A 19,718-nucleotide genomic window follows, 5' to 3' on the forward strand; every position below is an offset into this window, starting at 1 on the left:
TGCCTTAGGAAAATTTTAGGCTGGGAAGCCTCAGCAGAATTTGAGTTTTTGCTTTTTTTTTTTTTTTTTTTTTTAACTTATTCCTTGACAGTTAAACACTGTCGAGGATTAAGAATATAACAATCAAAGAATGAATTTCATTTTTCCAAAATCCTTGATAGTTAAAAATTATCAAGGATTAAGACTATGACAGTTAAGAAATGAAATTGAACAACTTAATTTTTAGTAAAATTGTCTCTAAGACAAGAAGTTGTCAAGGAAAAGACTTCTTGACTATTTTTAAAAACATTCAAGAAATTCTGTGAAATTTTCTTTCAAGAGAAGCCTTTTTCTTTGTCGTGCTATGTCTTTGGAAAATCTACCATTTAGAGGGCTATCTCTTTGCAAGTGTGAAAGCTACAATTGGCTACTTCTTGAGAATATTTGCCCATTAAATCTCATATGCTATGAAAAAGAATTATAAAATTTTGAGATTATGTTCAATAAAATTAAAAGAAAGAAAAGTGAAAAAGGGCACGAGGGAAGGGGGAGTTTTCTCTTTGATTGCTTGACCAATGTGTCATAAATTCCCCTTTGAGGACACAACACACACATCTCATAAAGATTCTTTGCTTTTTACTCATGTATGATCTAAGGTTATAAATATTTAATTGTTGAATTACACGGGATGAGATTCTCTTTGTGTATTTTGTGAATCTTTGATGTCTTTTGGCCTTATTTTTGTTTTTTTGTTCAAAATGGAATAAGTGATTAAAATTTGCAGTTTTTGTGCCAATGTCGCCACTTTGAGAGAATGTGTAGCCACATAAGTTCTCTTAAGTTCATTCTCTATGAATTCTCTCTTGCATGTGCTGACTTGATTCTTCATTGTCACGACACTTTACCTGTTGTCCAATATGCTTACATAATTGTATGAATGACATCAGATGAATGTTGTTCATTTTGATTCATAATTATCTCTTGTCATGTGTCATCGCACCTAAATTGAATGTCGTCATTTTGATTTTGTTTTGCTGGTGTGCTCACATTGAGTTCGTGTGTGCCGACATTGATTTTAAGTGTCCATACACTGTTAAAACTCCTAATGTTTCTAAGCTCATCTTTGAAAGAAAAGCATCAAGCATTGTTTGCAAAGAAAAGGGTCAGACATTACCAAGATTCTTCTGAAGCTTAAATCGAGTCTTTATCTTTGTCAACCGATCATGAAGAATCATTGTTTGACTCTCAAAATGTGACATCTTCGTTGCCTAAAGAGTCTCTATTAAAGAAGCTCATGTCTTCCAAGTCTCCAAATCAAAGTCCAAAGCTTCTAAATTAAAGTCACCCGAAGGAAAGAAGAATTCAAAAGCGAGTGAAAAGTCTTCAGTTGGTAAAAAACATCTAACCTTTGTCTCCTCTAAAGCTTTTTCTCACTTTAAGAAATATGTTTCTTAGAGCCCTATCATCTATGAAATTCATTTGAAATTGGATGATTTTTTTTAAAGTTTTGTCCATATTGTTGAATAGAACTTGGGTTCTTTTTTATGCTAATGTTGTTAGGAATGTGCTTGAGTTACCTCTTGTAGAAAATCCAAACAGTTTACGGTTTTAAATCTAGATATCATGGTGTTTACACTGACTGGAGGTCCAGTGGACACTAAAGGGTTCGTCAAACATTATGAACAAAGAGGGGGAGTGAAATTGCTGAAGGATTTGCTGAGAGTTGCTTTGCTCTGTTTTGCTTGGATGTTGGTGATATTGCTTTAAGGAGTTGATGGTGTGATGACATGAGCTGTTGATGTGATCACACTGATTTTTTTTTATTTTTTTATTTCTATTGTTGATTTTTTTCTGCCTAAGCTGAACTGATTTTCTCTTTTGTTTGTCTACTTGAACTATGATCTAATCAGTCTTTGTTTCTTGTGTTTTAATATGTTTATGAACTTATTTTTTATTATAAGTTCTGAATTCTGATGAAGCTTATTCTTGTGTCTATTGGTGTAGAGATCCATGCAGCAAATATTTTTATTGTTTGTTTTGCATTTTTTTATTTTTGTTTGGCTCTAATATTGGGAACTGAACTAACCCTTGTATACTCCTAATTGTTTATCTCTTGTATGTGAGTTGGTGCATTTACTTTGGGGGAGTATTTTGAGGGGAGTTATTCAATTTTGACCTTGTATGACTTAGTGCAAATTGTGTGTTGGTGAAAATATTAAGTTTTTGCTTAAGTCATTGTGGTTTGTGCACTGAATTTCTTGTTAAGTTGCTATTTTATTAGAACTACATTTTTGTTTAAGTTGTTACTTGCTGATGTTGTTCTTTCATGTGCAGAGAACAAATTATGTTATTTGTTTGTTTTTGAACTATACCAACCCTCTTTTTGCTCTAAATTGATAATCACTTGAATGTGACTTGGTTTAGTTACTCATGAGGAGTATACTAATTGAGGGGGAGCAATTTAGTTCATTTTTCTTTTTTTTTAATCTTGCAAAACTTTTTTATTGAATTGATACTGATTATGTTTTGCTTATTGTCTTTGTTTCATTCATGTCTCTATGTCTTGATGATTATGCCTTTAATGAGATATGTTTTTGTGTTGTTTGTGTTTCTATCTCTTGTTGATTGATTGTTGGTATTTTGAGACAAGTTTGTAATTGAAAAAATTGTGCTTTGTTCATAAGTTTGACAAAGGGGGAGATTGTAAGTTATTTGTCAACTTATGATTCTAGTGTGGTAACATTAGTCATGGTATGAACACTTCACTTTGAATATCGCACAATTATTTCTGTTTAAATTTTCAGTGTGATGACTCTCTGTCGAAGTGAACACTTTCAATTAAGTCAGTTTTCTGTTACATCGTGTGGAAACTTCAGAGTCTGAGTGGTCACACGCATCTGGCAGATACTTTGCATAACATGTATTGCATTTTGATATTCCGTGAATTGTTTTTATTCTCTTTTGAGATATTGTTTATGGTCCATGACACTTGTCATTTACTCATACAATGTGCCGGAAAGTTTTTTGCAATTGTCGGTGGTCCTAGTAAAGATTGGAATAAACTTTTTCATAAAGGTAAAACCATAGAGCATCCTGTTGGCCACCTTTCCCCTTGCATTGGAGCCCAAGTTTTGTATATATTCGTCTTCTCCAATGCAACTCTTTTTAAGCTTGAATATATTTCTGATATTACTTTAAAAATTCCTTGAGGTTTCTTTGTTTTGAATTAGGTTTCATATGCCTTAGGTAGGCTTACAAACAGTAGCGGATCCAGAAATTTCTTTTAGGGTGGGCCAAAATAAAAATTTATTATACATTACTATTTTTGTCCATTAATATTTTTTTTAGGGTGGGCAAAAATATATAAATTTACATATTAATGTTAAAAAAAAAATTTTGAGGGTGGGCCAAAAAGTGGCTGGATCCGCCACTGCTTACAAATACCTTGGATAAACTTTGTTCATTTATTCATGGCTGGAATGTGGGTTTCCATTGGTGATACTTGATGGGATTTCAAGCTTTTGGAGCTGAAGTGCGTCTTCGGTGTTGTACCTTCAGAGGAGCTCAAGGCTAACCAGGTGGTCTTGTGAACATGGAACTTGCTATGGTAGTTTGAAGTTCGACCAAAGGGTGGAGTTTGAAGTGTTGCAAAACGGGGAGTGTTCTTGCAACTGATGCTTAACTTTGACTTTGTAATTGAACTGTAAATGTTTACCATAGTGGATTGACTTCATCTAGACTTGGTCCCATGGATGTAGGCATTTTGCTAAACCATGTAAAATACTCTGGTGTGCTTTATTTTGGTTCATGAATGTCTAGTTTGTAATGGTGATGAATGGACACTAACATCAACTTAACAACCCATTCCGCTTAGGTTTAATCTACTTGGTAAAGTATTAAAACTTCCAAAAACCTAAACCAACAGTATTCAATACTGTAACAAAACTAATAAAAGCAAGCAACTCATCAATTTTGTGTAATTTTACAGATAGTCATGGCACGAATTCAAATATCGAAATATAAAGCATTAAACCGTGTAAGTTGGCTTCATTACCTTCAACATAAATGTACGTTTCTCTTTTGATATGTGTTGAGGATTTTGGCTCGTTTCCCTCTTTTTATTTTTTGTAACATTTGAGTTTATGTTTCTTTTAGGATAACTTGTCAGAATATGATTACAATTATGCAAGAAACAAGAATATAATTCCTACAAGGATTAGAAAGATATTTCCGATCAGGAGTTGTTAGCTCATTGGAGAGAGAATTATATGACGGCGTCACAAAATTTATCAACAATTTCGGGCTTTGGTAGGTATCATATGATTTGACCTTGTCTTTAGAAACTTCTAATAGGTATTAAGATACCGTTCCTTTGGGATCATATTATGTGTTATACTCTTGTATTTTTGTGGTAATAGTATATTCTTCAGTCATCTATGGATGTAGGCTTTAAAATGAACAAATTGATATTTGATATATACACTTCCGCAAAATTCACAACAATATAGAGATACTATCTTTTAATTTTTTGTATGCTATTTGAAAGTGTTTGAGAATATTATTTTAAAATGGTCAGCTACCTCTATGTACTCTCCTTTTGTATGCATTTCATTCATGCTCAAATAGCTCAGGCTTAATATATGTATGTAGAACCAAGAAACCAGAGTTCAAGTAGATGCAGGAAATTTTTATGAAGCAACCTCAGATAAATTAAGCTTTTATTTATTATCTCGTATGCAAATTCTCACATTTTTATTTACTACAAAGTATAGTGAGAAGCTACGAGTAGAACATGAGACGCATGCCAACTAAATTATTTAGTATCTAGAAACTTTTAGTTTTGCATATGTCTCGCTGTTGATCATCCTCATTCTTAGTTCTTGCGCACTGGGCGAATGACGATCTTATCCACAACCAGCCCACTCTTTCATTGGGATTCGTGTTCAAACATCGAGATTTCCATATCCCCAGTCATATTGCAAGATGTAAGGAACTCACCAATTCGGACCTCTGACCATTTGTTCTTGGGCAACTTACTCAAATCTTCTTTGCGTTCAATTGTCTCATGGTAATTGGGGATGACGAGTTTCAAGTTCACCGGATGATTTGCAAATCCATATTCTCCATTCTTCATCATTAAAACAAACGAAACTTGGTAAACTATCCCTGGAGTAAGGTTTTTGGCAGGGAATTTCTTGCTTACGTCAAGCCAACAGACATTCAATAGTTCAGCCACCTCCACTTGAACACAACTGCAAAAACATAATTTATTTGATTAATTAATCTTCATTGACTATAAATAAGGTAGAAAACCAATATTTATATATGTGATATATAAATACCGTTGTGTGTCTGGCTTGTAAGTCCAATTCCAGTAACGTTTGTCATCTCCCCAAGTGATTGAGAGACCCCTTGCATGAATGTCGAAGGCGTTGGCACATAAAAGCCTGTCAACCCAAAACTTCTGCAGTAAAACATTAATTAAGTATTAGTATTGAAAATAATTTGTTGGGTGAAGCTTCAAACGCTGTCATTTTGAAGATTTATTAAGTGATAGATCTCAGCCTTTGATTTAAATCTAATCCAACGGTGCAAATGAGGCCTTGAAGTCAACATATATAAAACTGAAATTTCACAGAAACACAGCAGCAGTTTTTTCATCCTTCTTTATCGCATTTTCATCTCTACTGGGTTTTCCTTCTTAGTCTTGTTAATCTTCAATTTGTGTAATCTTTTGCAATTTATTGGGTAAATTGTGAGTAGAAGAAGTGTTAGGTTCTTTTGATTGAGACGCTTGTAGTAGTTGTCTTTGAGAGTAGATTACGGGTGATTGAAGGTTGGATGATTGTGTGATTTGAGTGGTTGTTCTTGATTGAGTTGTAATTTGTAATTGGATTGATTCTTATAGTGCAGTGAGCCTCCATTTTTCTTGGAGCTCAACGTGGACGTAGTTTATTCCTTTGGGATAAACGAACCACGGTAAAATTGGCTGTGTTCTTGATTCTTGATTCTTGATTCTTTATTGTTTGTATTGTTTCTTGAGTGTTTGCTGGTTGTGTTTGATAGAGGAACGGTTAGGTTGAGTTCGATTGATTCTTAACAGTGGTATCGGAGCGAGATTAGGGTTTTCAGTCTGATTTGAGTGATTCTTGAAACCTAGGGTTTATACAAATTGGGGGTTTCGGTATAATCAGTCAAATTAGTGTCTTAGGGCTTGGAAAACCTTTGATTATCTGGTCAATTTCATGAAATCAGTTCTAATTCGATCCTAACTAAATTAGGGTTTCTTCTGTGTCAACCTTAAATTCAAACACCAACCCCAAATCTAAACATTATGACTACTACACGAGTTGAAATCACCCAATTCGATGGGAAAATTGATTTCAACAGTTGGAAGAAGAAAATGAAAGCCTTATTATCACATAATAAGGTAGCCATTGCACTGGAAAAGGACGTGACCAAATGGTCAGAGGAGAAACTGAAAAAGAAGGCAGAGCTGGAGGAGGAGGCGTACAATCTGATAATCATGAACCTCTCCGACGCGGTCCAGTGAAAGGTAGACGGTTTTGAAACTCCGACAACGGTATGGGGTAAACTCGAATCCCTTTATGCATTACAATTTGCTCCTAATCTAGCTTACTTAAAAGGTGTTTTATTTGCATATAAAATGGATAGTTCTAGGACTATTGATGAGAATATTGATGAGTTCTTGAAACTGACCCAAGTGTTGAAGGGTACAGATCAAGAACTCGGAGACTCGACTTTAGCTATGATTCTTTTGAATTCTTTAAATGAAGATTACCAAGTTCTAAAAAATGCCCTTCAGTATACTGGTACTGTCCCAAGCGTAGATTTAATAGTTTCAGGGTTAAAAGCTAGGGAATTAGAGATTAAACTGCAGAGAAGAACAGGTAGTAATCTTTTTGTTAAAGGAAAGGGTGATTTTAATCAGATTAGTAATTCTGTCTAGTCTGATAGTGGGCCTAGGAATAAGAAAAAAGGAAAACAAAACCGTAAGGCCAAAAGAGAAACCAGGAAGTGTTTCTTCTGTAACAAGGCTGGCCATTTGAAAAAGAACTGTTATGCCTGGCTTAAGAAACAGAAACAAAGGAATACTGAAAGCAACCTAGCAACCTCTAAGTCCAGTTTAGAAGAATCTGAAGTTTTAACTGTTTCTAAAATAGAAAAGATAAATGATTGGGTAATGGACTCTAGGTGCTCTTTTCATATGAGTCCCAATAAAGATTGGTTTTAGGACTATGAGGAGAACAGGTTAGAAACTGTCTAAATGGGGAATAATAATGCCTGTAAGGTTGAAGGGATAGGCAGCATCACATTAAAACTAAACAGTGGAAAAACTGTCAAGCTGACTAAAGTGAGGTACATTCCAAAATTAAAAAGAAACCTAATTTCACTAGGTGTCTTAAATGAATCTGGTTGTAGTTACAAAGCTGAAAATGGTTGTCTTTATGTTTATAAAAATAACTGTGTTTTGCTTGAAGGGATAAAAAGAAATGGCTTGTATATTCTGTCTGGATCCTATTATGCTGATTGTTTAAATTCTGCTTTGGTTTCTACTAACTTGAATGTTACTGAAAAATGGCACTTAAGACTAGGCCATATGAGCCAAAAGGGCCTGGACATCCTCCATAAGTAGGACCTATTTGGTAAGGACCCTATTAAACCTCTTGAATTCTGTGAAACCTGCATTATGGGCAAGCAACACAGGTTGAGTTTCCAAAAGGGGACTCACCTGGCTGCCAATTGCTTAGAATACTTGCATGCTGACTTGTGGGGACCTGAAAGGGTCAAATCACATGGGGGTAGTAGTTATTTTCTGTCCATAGTAGATGATTATAGTAGGAAGGTGTGGGTTTTCTTACTTAGGACTAAGGATGAAGCTTTGGATAGGTTTAAGAATTGGAAGGTTCTTGTAGAGAACCAAACTGACAAAAGGGTTAAAACCCTTAGAGCAGACAATGGCTTAAGTTTTGTAACCTGGAATTTGACTCCTATTGCACTGAACATGGCATCCTAAGACATAGAACTGTTAGGAGAACCCTCAGCAGAATGGGGTTGCTGAAAGAATGAACAAGACCCTTTTAGAGAAGGTGAGATGCCTCTCTTCACATCCAGCCTTCCTAAGTCATTTTGGGGAGAAGCCCTCAACACAGCTGCCTACCTTATTAACAGAAGTCCCTCAAGTGCCATCAGTTTTATGTGTCCTGAGGAAAAATGGAATAATAGGAAACCTAGTCTAGGACACTTGAGGACCTTTGGGTGTGCTGCATACGTCCATAACAGTGAAGGGAAATTAGACCCTAGGTCACTTAGGTGTGTCTTCCTAGGTTATCAAGAGGGAACCAAAGGGTATAGGCTTTAGGATATAAGTACCCCGAGAGTTAGAATAATAATCAGTAGAGATGTAATTTTCAATAAAAATATATTTCCTTGCAAAGTTGCTAACCTTGATGCAGGATCAACAAGCAGCAATCCCATGAACCAGGATCAGCCTGAGAGAGTCCAAATTGAGGTGGAGCCTACTGAAATTCAACCTGGTTTCGAACATCAGGAAGCTGAAGCAAATGAACTAGATCTGGACCCTGACTTAGAAGAGGAAAATGCAACAAAACCTGCTGAACCCCATCCTGACCCGTTAGCCCAGTACCAGCTAGCCAGGGATAGAAGTAGGAGAGAAATCAGGCCACCAGCAAGATACTCCGATGTGGATTTGATTTACACAGCCTTAGTGGCGGGGGCTCAAGTTCAGAGGACAGAACCAGACTGCTATGATGAAGCAATCAGATCCAGAGACAAAGCAAAATGGCAAGCTACAATGGAGGAATAGATGCTGTCCCTAAAGGTAAATGCAACCTGGTCTTTGGTTCCAAATCCCAAAGACCAGAAACTAATTGAATGTTGGTGGTTGTTCAAGCCGAAAGAAGGTATGAACCCTTCTGACCCCCCTAGATATAAGGCTAGGTTGGTAGCCAAAGGCTACACACAGAGGGAGGGAATGGACTTTAATGAGATATTCTCCCCTGTTGTTAAATATAAGACTATTAGGATTATGCTAGCCATAGTTGCTCATGAGGACTTGGAATTAGAACAACTGGACGTTAAGACTGCTTTTTTGCATGGAAACTTAGAAGAAAGGATTTACATGAGACAGCCCATAGGTTTTTTAGATAAAAACCTGCCTAACCATGTATGCTTACTTCACAAATCCTTATATGAACTGAAACAGTCCCCTAGGCAGTGGTATAAATGTTTTGATGCTTTTATTCTTAGCATTGGCTTCAATAGAAGCAAATATGACAGTTGTTTCTATTATGCTTTATATGATGACATGCCTTTATATTTGCTGCTATATGTTGATGACATGCTTTTAATTTGCAAGTCTAAACCTAGGATAGAAGAGTTAAAGAAAAAATTGAACTCTGAATTTGATATGAAGGATTTGGGAAGTGCTAAACGGATTCTAGGCATGGTAATAGATAGAAACAGAAAGGACTTTGAATTAAAAATCCATCAGAAGGCTTACCTGGAAAAATTAGTGTCTAGGTTTGGCATGGCAGGTTCTAAAACTGTGAATGTACCCTAGCTGGTCACTTTATGTTAAGTAGATCACAATGCCCTAAATCTGATGCAGACTTAATAAAAATGGAAAACATTCCTTATGCAAACATAGTTGGGTCAATAATGTATGCCATGATTAGTACCCGGCCAAACCTTTCTTTTGCAATTTCCCTCTTAAGCAGATTTATGTCAAACCCTGGTTTTGAACATTGGCTTGCTCTTAAATGGCTTGTTAAATATATCAATAGTTCTGTTCATGTGGGCTTGAATTATGGAAAAAGATATGACTCACTTGATCTGGTAGGGTTTGTAGATTCTGACTTTGCAGGTGACAAGGATTCAAGGAAATCAACCACGGCATACATGTTCACCTTGGGAGGAAATTGTGTGAGCTGGAAGTCCCAACTCCAGCCAATTGTTGCCTTATCAACAATTGAGGCAGAGTATGTGGCTGTAACGGATGTTTTCAAGGAAGCTTTATGGCTCCAAGGGTTATTGTCAGAGGTTTATCTGCTGGAGGGTGCTGTCACGGTCTATTCAGACAGCCAAAGTGCCATACACCTGAGCAAAAACCCTGTGTACCACGAGAGAACCAAACATGTTGATGTCAAATACCATTTTGTAAGGGAACTGGTGGATAAAGGAGTGATCATTCTGAAAAAAGTGCCAACCGAGGATAACCCTTCAGATATGGGAACAAAGGTGGTATCTCCAACCAAGTTCAAGCACTGCTTGAACCTGCTGCATATTCAGTAAAAGGTAGCAACCGAGCTATGATGAGTAACTTGTGGGTGAACTGCACTAATAAGGTATTTGGTTCGTGTGAAGTGTTGAAGCTTCAAGGTGGAGATTGTTGGGTGAAGCTTCAAACGCTGTCATTTTGAAGATTTATTAAGTGACAGATCTCAGCCTTTGATTTAAATCTAATCCAATGGTGCAAATGAGGCCTTGAAGTCAACATATATAAAATTGAAATTTCACAGAAACGCAGCAGCAGTTTTTTCATCCTTCTTTATCGCATTTTCATCTCTACTGGGTTTTCCTTCTTAGTCTTGTTAATCTTCAATTTGTGTAATCTTTTGCAATTTATTGGGTAAATTGTGAGTAGAAGAAGTGTTAGGTTCTTCTGATTGAGATGCTTGTAGTAGTTGTCTTTGAGAGTAGATTACGGGTGATTGAAGGTTGGATGATTGTGTGATTTGAGTGGCTGTTCTTGATTGAGTTGTAATCTGTAATTGGATTGATTCTTATAGTGCAGTGAGCCTCCATTTTGCTTGGAGCTCAACGTGGACGTAGTTTATTCCTTTAGGATAAACGAACCACGATAAAATTGGCTGTGTTCTTGATTCTTTATTGTTTGCGTTGTTTCTTGAGTGTTTGCTGGTTGTGTTTAATAGAGGAACAGGTTAGGTTGAGTTTGATTGATTCTTAACATAATTGGTGCAAAATTATAATAACAGCAACAACAACAACAACAGTGAAGATGTTACTTGCCAGTTTGTTTTGGTTCAAGAAGATTCCACCCTGGAGCTGTTCAATCAGATTGTCGCATGAGGCGTCAATCTGGGAGTCTCCTTCTTTAAGAATGGCATGGAGGTTGTGCGGGAGTTGAACTTGAGCTAAAGCCATCTCGTAATCACTCTTCCCTTTAATTCCAAGTAACTCTTATTGATGATTCCTGTTGCCCATGGAGACCTAGAATTTATAGGATGAGATGGTCTAATTGATTACGTTCATATCATTATCATGCAAAAATATTTATTCTATGATAAGACATACATTACATTATTCCTTATACAAAATGACGATTTTTTTTTTCCTTTTCATGAGAATCTTGGTCCGCTTTCTTATTTCAAAAGGATAATTGAGATTCACGTCCCTCCCTCCACTAGATAACATGATCTATACACCGTCCAATATTGCCTCTATATATGTCGACAATCAAAACTTCCCGAAATATTTATGTATAAATATGGTTTTATGAAAACTCTTAAGTTTTCCACATAATACCAAATTTGCCATCGTTTAACTCTATATTATTTTTTGCTAATTATTAAAAATTATTAGCAACAGTTTCCACTGTTTAAGGACATAATAATAGATGCCACATTTAGAGATAAGAAATTTCCACCTCTCAACTTTCAAAGAAATTATGAAAGGATCTTTGTTTACAACTACTTTCTTAATTGGTCAAATGCCTGATTTTTGTTTTTTGCTAATGTAGCAAGATTTATTACGGATTAATTGACTATGAAGGATTTGTGGTACACCAAGTCCATAAAAAATTACTTTTAACATATTTAATGATTTATTTATTTTTCCATTGATTTTGTTAAAAAAAAAATATATATATATTCGAACCAAAAAGTTAGAGAAGAAAAAAAATAAAGATACTATGACATTATGGTACCAAGAAAGATACTTTCTATAAATTATAATGTGCTATGAGTCATCTATTTGGAATTTCAGAATAAAAAATCCAAATTCAGAATTGCAAAAGTACTTTTAGTTTATCGCGGAAACTATTATTCGAATATCCAAACCAAAAGTGATTGTCTGTATCATAAATTTTTCTATAATAAGCTGAACATTATTTCTTTATTCCTTCTACAAGAAAGGATTCACAATCCTTAGAATAAGCATCTTGAATGTTCTTATCCGAAAGGATAAATTGAGTTCTCAAAAGTGATCTGTCACATATAAGCATCGACAAGGTTATATACTGGAAGAATTTTTGGCTTCTCAAGTCAACTCGTTGAAATGACTTAAAGTACTGTGTAAACAAGACTCGAACCAACCTGATCAAAATATTAATTCTTTGTTAATCACACTGATTAAATACTATACAATCAAATTATATTGCTGGTAATCACTAGAATAGAATATTCCACAACTTCCCTTGCTTGTCTCACTTTTGACCTCAAAAAGTATTTTTGTCAACTCATGAATTTTGTGTGAGCACATTAAGTTTTGATGTTTGCACATCATATTGTTTAAGCACAATAGTTTTTGTAGCTTTCAATTGTCATGACACTCTTTGTTGATGTGTGCACACTTAGCCTTTTTTTTATTGTAAAACAAGTGGGCACATCAAAGTCTAGCATGTGCAGACAGTCGTCCAGTCAGACTTTCATACAAATATTGTGTTTTCATTTATTGCTAGGATATTTTTCCAGTCATGAGACATGTGTAAGTGGTCCGTATACAGATGTTAATATCTCAGATAAGGTGTTAGAAATCCGTTTAAGTTTTTAGAAGTGGTTGAAAACTTTCGAAAAATAGTTGAACATTGTAAGAGATTGTCGACTGGTTGTCTAATGGATTGTTGTGCATGTTTTCTCTATGTTCTTCATCAACCTTGCATTACGTTTTGAACCTGAATACTCTTCTTATTGTTCTCTGAAAGTCCTTTGAGGTTGTTTTCATATTTGGTCAGGTTCCCTTATGCTTTAGTAAGCTTTAAAATACTATGTTAACCTTTGTCGTTTGAGTGTTGTTGGAACGTGCGTGGTTCCATTGATGAAAAGCTTGATGAGATTTCAAGCTGTGGAGCTGAAGTGCACCTTCGGTGTTGAAGCTTGAGTGGAGCTCGAGCTATCCAAGAGGTGTCTTGGATTCAAGCAAGCTATGGCACGACGGTGGATCATCCAAAGGAAGGAGTTAGAGCTTTGTAAAAACAGGGAGTGTTTTACATTAGTTTGCTTAACTACAACTTTGTAATGAACCTTTAATGTTTGCTATAATGGATTTACCACATTTAGATGTGGTCCCATGGATGTAGGGAATTGGCCGAACCATGTAAAAACCATATGTGCGCTTTACTTTATGTCTTGGATGTTTAGCAATGTGTTGATGAGGAGTGGACAAACCCACAAGCACAAATGAACATGATTAATTTATTCCATAGGAGTTTAATGAACTTGGATAAGTCATAAACTTTCATTTGATATCAAAACACATTTTGAAAAGTCATTTGATCAATAGATCCTTGCTTGTTGTTTGTGCTTGAGCGTTGTTTTTAGGTATGCTACTTTTGTGTATTTTTGTGCGATTTTGAGCAGTTTGTCTCACTACAGCGTGTTACTTGAGCAAATTTCAATTTTGCCTTTCCATGTTTCAACTGTAACACCTTTCTCCCTCAAAGGTTCAAAATCCTTTCACTTTGCACCCCAAATTATGATTAAAAATTCTTAGTAAAACTTATCAAAAATACAGGGGTATCACATGATTTGCACTCACCAAAATAGGTTCAACTTCCGCTGTGGTTTGAGCTACAACTTCTTGTTTCCTAGAACTCCAACAAAACTGTTGGACCCTTCTGTGTTTTGATGTGCCAAAACTAGAAAATAATTGTATAAGGGCTAATAAAACTCTTAAGGCATGACATAAGTCATGACAAAAAATGAAAATGCAAGATTTAATCTCAGAACTTTATTCCGACCTCTAGACAAGTCATCCCTTATATCCTCACGTCGTCCTCTGGAACACTCTTCAGTATTTTGATGATAGCTTTGGCTAGAAAGATCTAAATCAAGTCATTTCTATGACGTTGGAATGAAGTTCATCTAGATTAGCCAGGATCAAGGTACAAGTTTACAGTCTGGCAAAATCAACATCCAAAACTATCTTTCAGTATTTTGGAGATAACTTTGTCTAGAAAGCTCCAAATTTTGTGATTCTTGCGGCATTGTAAAGATAACTTAAATTTATAAAAATTTTATGTTTATCACTTTTCCTACATCATCTAGAATCGAGGATAAAATCATGACACGAGTTGATAGTTTGGCATAATCAAGATCTAGAACATCTCTTTGGTATTTCGAGGATAACTTTTGCTACAAATATCATAATTACATGATTATTGTAGTGTTGAAAAATATAATTCAAAGGCCTAAAACTTTAATGTTGATCACTTTTGCCAAATCATGGAGGAACTCCTGTTCCAAGAGAATGAATGACCGTTCTTTTATCCTCAAGATGTTCTAGGCATGAACAACCCCGTTCCATAAAGTCGTTCATGGTTCTGCCAAATTTTGGAAAATTTGAGATTCATAGTGAAATGGCCGTTCATCAAGTCCCAAGTCGTTCCATGCATGAAGAACACTGTTCTAGCAAGCCATTCATCATTTTAGAAAATCTGGATAGGTTGCAAAGAGTGGGCTATAACTTTCTCTAGAGAACTCCATAATCAACTCTATAAAATTTGTGAGAAACTGACTAAAATATATTTCCAATGATATATGGCTTGCACATATCAAAAGAAATGAACGCCCATTACTAACAAAAGAACGACCGTTACTAGACCAAGATTTTAAGTTTTATGATCGTGGAGTCAAGAACGACCATGCGTGATATTGGAACGCCCTTTCCTCCTACTTTTGCAGCAAGTTGCAACTTTTCCCTAACAGATATTAATGAGTATATTTTCATATTAGAGTATAATATCTCACTTTAAAGATGAAAGAACTAGAGAAGAAGTGTAGCGAGCAAGTCCTACATTTTTGCAACATCAAAATATTGTTTGAGTTATAATTCTACATCTTCTTGCTACTCTCCAAGATCCTCATTCGATATCCTTAGAGAGAAATTTGTGTAACATTTGTGTATCAGCCTAGAGTGGAGGCAAAAGCCCACACAAACATTTTGAATTCATTTTATCTTAAGTGAAATCCTGTAAAACTAGAGGCGAAATCCTGTCAAACCATTGTAACTTATCGTAATTTGATTCTAGTGGAACGTTAAGGAGGTTGTCTTGAGGAAGATTACTCATAATTCTCACAGGAAGATGAAATTGATGATATGATTGCCCTTGCTGAGGTACCACAGATCATGATGATGTGCCTACCGTGACTCCTTCTGGAACTAAATCCCAAGCTGAGGTGACCACACTAGAACCTTATGTGAGCACCACTGTTGCTCAACAGGGATCAGTCTACCTAAGGAGAGGACTTGAATTAATTGTTGATCTTTCTGATGAGATCACTCAAAGAAACACATCCACAGGGAAAGAACCACCCTCATGGATCAGGAAAGGTCAGCCACCTTCAAATGTGAATGGAAATCCAGATGAGGTAATGGTTACAAGAGGAAAAATGATGAATTAAATTAACAACTGGTGTTATGTTTCTTTTGCAGAACTCAAAAATGCTGATTAGGACGGGAACATTGATGACAAGAAAAGTATTTCAGAAGAATGTTTTAACCTTGGAAACAACTTGGTGACATGGTATAGAAAGAAGCAAAATTCGATCTCCTTATCCATTGCTGAAGCAGAGTAAATTGAAACTGGGAGTTACTGCACTCAGGTTTTATCGCTTAAACAAATGTTGAGTGATTATGGTCTTTATCAGGAGTGTATAACTATTTTTTGTGACCTCACTAGTGCTTTTAACATCTCAAAAAATCATGTTCAATACTCTAGGATTAAGCACAATGATATTAGCACCACTCCATAGGAGATATAGTTGAAGAGAAAATTATTTTGCTGGCACATGTAAACACAAACTCTCAACTGGCAAACTTGATTACAAAGGTTTTAGATTTTCAAACATTTGTGAACTTGAGGAAGTCCATTGGATTAATTCAACGTGAGTAAAGTCTTTGTTTTGTTCAATAATTCATTAGAAAATTTTCTTTGTTTTAAAGTTGCAAGTGTACTGATTTGTGTCATGACATAAAGAATACTCTTCTCTCTTGATAAATGTATGCTGTTAGTGATGTGTCCACACTGCTTTTTCACCTCTTGAAGTATAATGACTTTCTTTCATCATTAGTGCATATTGCTTATTTCTTGTCACCTTGTGAAAGAGCTATCTCGCTTGTAGTCTGAAAGATATATTTGAGTAATTCTCTAGGATGTATTGACCTCTACACTACAAGAAAAAAAGCATTTCTGGACAGGTATTACTTATCAAGAAGGGAGTACAATGACAGTTTTTGAATTGTCATTGTAGCCCCTATCAAGAAAGGGTCATGACAATTTTTTGACTGTCAAAGGACCTCATGACAAATCCTTGATAATTTGATAACTGTCAAGGATTTAATAGAATTTTAACAAAATCCTTGACAATTAGCTAAATCCTTGGCAGTTATAGAACAACCAAGAATTTAGCCGAATTATCAAATTTTTTTTAGAATTTTAGCTAAATTGTTGACAATTTTCACATTGTCAAGATTTTGTTTGTTAATTTTTTTTTTTAAATTAGTAAAAGTTCTTTATTATTACGAATTAAATTATAGAATAGCCAAATGAAATGCTTCATAATATTTATCTTTCCAACAATTATCACCATTCAACAATATGCAACGAGACATCAAATAATTGATCGAATGGTACATATATTATTGTTGCTCTGGGTAAACAAAATTGAACAACAGTAACTATTTTACAATATTGCGTAAACAAATGAAAAGTTTGATGCATAGTTTTTGCCCTCATTGCCCTCTGACATCGTTGAAACAATAACTAAAAAAAGTTTGATACGTACATTGCCCATTCTGCTCTGACTTTATCGACCTTTGCATCTTTGTATGTTTCTTTTCCCAAGAACTATAAAAGTAAACACAATAAGACTAATCAACAAATATCAACTATATCTTATTATTCAAAACAAAAAAAACAAAAGACTTACATTGTCTTTCAGTAATGCCAACCCATTCTCAACTATATCTCTCACGTATCTTATTATATAAAACCCACATTCAACACTTCCCGGGGTCCCTACACAAAATTAATTCGGAAGTAAGCATTAATATTTAAAAGGTAAAACAATATTATAATTGAAAATTAATTGCTATTGATAGTAACAATTCTAAGCACCAATACTTTTTGTCATGAGATATTAGCCCCTTTTTTAGACACCTTCCGAGCAGAATGGATTAAGATACCACTGTGAAAGTTAAAACAACTTCTGAAATTAACACAAAGTATTTGATATTATAAAGAGCATTAAAAATGACATAAGCAGAATTACTAACTTTTGCACTATTTCCTATAAGTCCTGCCCAATATCTCCCCTCAAGGAATCAAAAGAGTACACAGTTAAAGTCTTCATGCCAATAGCAACAAGAACCCAATGAAACCTATGAACAAAATTTCATATGTACCCAACACAACAACCACAAAGAAGCAATAGAATAATCACACAGCAAGAGTTTATCAGCCCAAAACAAAAACGAAATAGGATTTCAGCATGAAGACAATATATTGTATTTAGATTCACGCTAGAGTATACAATCAACACTCAAACAAATCTGTGCCACAAATCAGAAACTCCCTCACAATTTCACACAAACCCAGCAACACAATAGGAAAAACGCAGAAAAAGAGAGCAATGTAATAACTGGAAATTGATTTGTATTGTATTAAGTGAATGGAAATGACAATTCATAAGAACAATTATAAAAAACAAAAGGACAGTAACAAACTATAGTCCTAACAATTCCTTCCACTAACCACTTGATTTTTCACACGCAAAAGACACCTAACCACCCTCCACTAATACACATGCACTCTCACACCTTTTTAACCCTTATGCCCTTTATATTGATACAGCTTCTTAATGGGGGGTCTAACAATAACCTTAGGGTTCTATCATAACTAAATAACAAAATTGTAAACTCTCCAGATCGCAGATAAACAAATTGTAAACAGTTTAATGGTTACTAGGTGGTACAATATTCTATGTATTTGTTTAATTTTAAAGATCATGTTACCGTTAGGGCTCTCCGTTAGTTAGGTGATCGTAGCTTCTTTTTCTAAAACATCTTTCACTTTACCTTTTTCTTATTCCTTTTTGTAACACATGCTTTGCAATTAGGTGTTTTTTTCTGACATTGTCATTCTACTGTATAAACCAAAATGTCAAAGTTACTTTAATCATTAAATGTGGAGACTTACCCCAACATAGGCTACTATCTTACGTAATTTTGCAAGGTTATCAGTGCCTTTTGCATAAACACCGGGGTTGATCAAAACCATCTTTCCAACCTGTATTAGGAAATAACTTTTTAGAATAAACATTATTGACCAAGTACTCTGTACTTGAGGGTAAAAAGCTAGAAGCAAAAGTGAGTACATGAGTTGGAATTAGAGCAGCAATTTTGAGACCTCAGAATGTCTAAAGTCAAAATCTTTTTATGTACCTAGGCATGAAAGTGAATTGAAAAGATGAAACACTTACAGCTTCAGGATAGTTCACTGCAAAGTCAATTGCTACAGCAGCACCAAGGATGGGTCCAACTAGTACAGTTGGCTTTTTAATGTAGGACTTCCAAAGCTAAAATTTCATAAAGGAAAATTCAACCTCCAGAATTAACAAAAGAAATCAAACCGCCCCCATTAATCATGAAAAGTTTAGTCTGGCATATTACACTGGCTACTTGTTTTTGGCAAAGTTAAAGCTTAGATAAAGAATCAATCAAGATACCTGATAGATGTGATAGTGCTTTGAACCGACATCGCATTGTGGAAGCCTGTCTTGTTGGGGGAAGAAAGGGAAAAAAAAAAAAAAAAAAAAAAATTAGCATCATTTCACACTTTCGACGTAGACCTAAGAGATATTAACATAGTTGAATAAAGAAATTAGTCAAGACAAGTTGATATAATGTAAGTTGTTTGCGGCGGCGGAGGTGGCAAAGTGACGACTTCACTGTTTATTGCTACTATCGGGAACTAAAGAAACAAGTGATGGAAGAGATTTGGGAGATTTAGTGGAAGAGAGTTAGGCGATTTAGTAGAGGAGATTCAGGGTTTACGGGATCTGATTAATTTAGTGGAGGAGATTTGGGTTTTTGGCAGAATTTTTTTTCTTGCCCTAGGTTTGACTTGGTCGAAATTTGGGGGAAAATGGGTTTCGACAGTGAACTTTGGTGTTTTGGGTGGAAAGAATTTGCCTTCGGAAAATTTTAGGGCGGGAAGCCGTAGCCGAATTTTTTTTTTTTTTTCTAATAACACTGTCGAGGATTAAGAATATAACAGTCATATAATGAATTTCATTTTTCCAAAATCTTTGACGGTTAAAGGCTGTCAAGGATTAAAACTATGATAGTGAAGGGATGAAATCGAACAACTTAATTTTTATAAAATCCTTAACGGTTAATAACAGTCAAAGATCTTTTAAAGCAGTCAAGGATTGTCTCAAATCCTTGACAGCTAAAAA

The 19,718-nt window shown here is 35.1% G+C and overlaps 1 protein-coding gene and 1 long non-coding RNA gene across 4 annotated transcripts; both read right to left on the minus strand.

Annotated features, from left to right (window-relative positions):
- Positions 1-4,890: 4,890 nt before the first annotated feature.
- LOC116122570 (protein PHLOEM PROTEIN 2-LIKE A1-like) lies at positions 4,891-11,215 on the minus strand. Its single transcript, XM_031408406.1, has 3 exons — positions 11,053-11,215; positions 5,322-5,443; positions 4,891-5,231 (listed from the first exon to the last, which is right to left on the minus strand). The coding sequence occupies exons 1-3, from the start codon at positions 11,185-11,187 to the stop codon at positions 4,907-4,909; spliced, it is 582 nt and encodes a 193-aa protein (XP_031264266.1). The 5' UTR covers positions 11,188-11,215; the 3' UTR covers positions 4,891-4,906.
- A 5,618-nt stretch (positions 11,216-16,833) lies between these two features.
- Positions 16,834-19,489, minus strand: LOC116122564. Of its 3 annotated transcripts, none has more exons than XR_004126917.1 (6): positions 18,987-19,489; positions 18,741-18,836; positions 18,458-18,547; positions 17,384-17,447; positions 17,190-17,278; positions 16,834-17,107 (listed from the first exon to the last, which is right to left on the minus strand). It is a non-coding gene; the product is annotated as an uncharacterized LOC116122564 (long non-coding RNA). The 3 variants fall into 3 exon arrangements; XR_004126918.1 differs by having other exon boundaries at positions 17,384-17,468; XR_004126916.1 differs by lacking the exon at positions 17,384-17,447 and having other exon boundaries at positions 16,837-17,107.
- Between the last annotated feature and the right edge of the window lie 229 nt (positions 19,490-19,718).

This window comes from Pistacia vera, unplaced genomic scaffold, assembly GCF_008641045.1.
Source record: "Pistacia vera cultivar Batoury unplaced genomic scaffold, PisVer_v2 Contig135, whole genome shotgun sequence".
Lineage (NCBI taxonomy): Eukaryota > Viridiplantae > Streptophyta > Magnoliopsida > Sapindales > Anacardiaceae > Pistacia > Pistacia vera.

Excerpts from the sequence above, each read along its gene's own strand:
- LOC116122570 (XM_031408406.1), bottom strand. The coding sequence starts at position 11,187 with ATGGCTTTAGCTCAAGTTCAACTCCCGCACAACCTCCATGCCATTCTT. Across the intron at positions 5,444-11,052 it reads TCTTGAACCAAAACAAACTG|AAGTTTTGGGTTGACAGGCT; the intron begins GCAAGTAACATC and ends GTTTTACTGCAG. Across the intron at positions 5,232-5,321 it reads TACAAGCCAGACACACAACG|TTGTGTTCAAGTGGAGGTGG; the intron begins GTATTTATATAT and ends ATGTTTTTGCAG.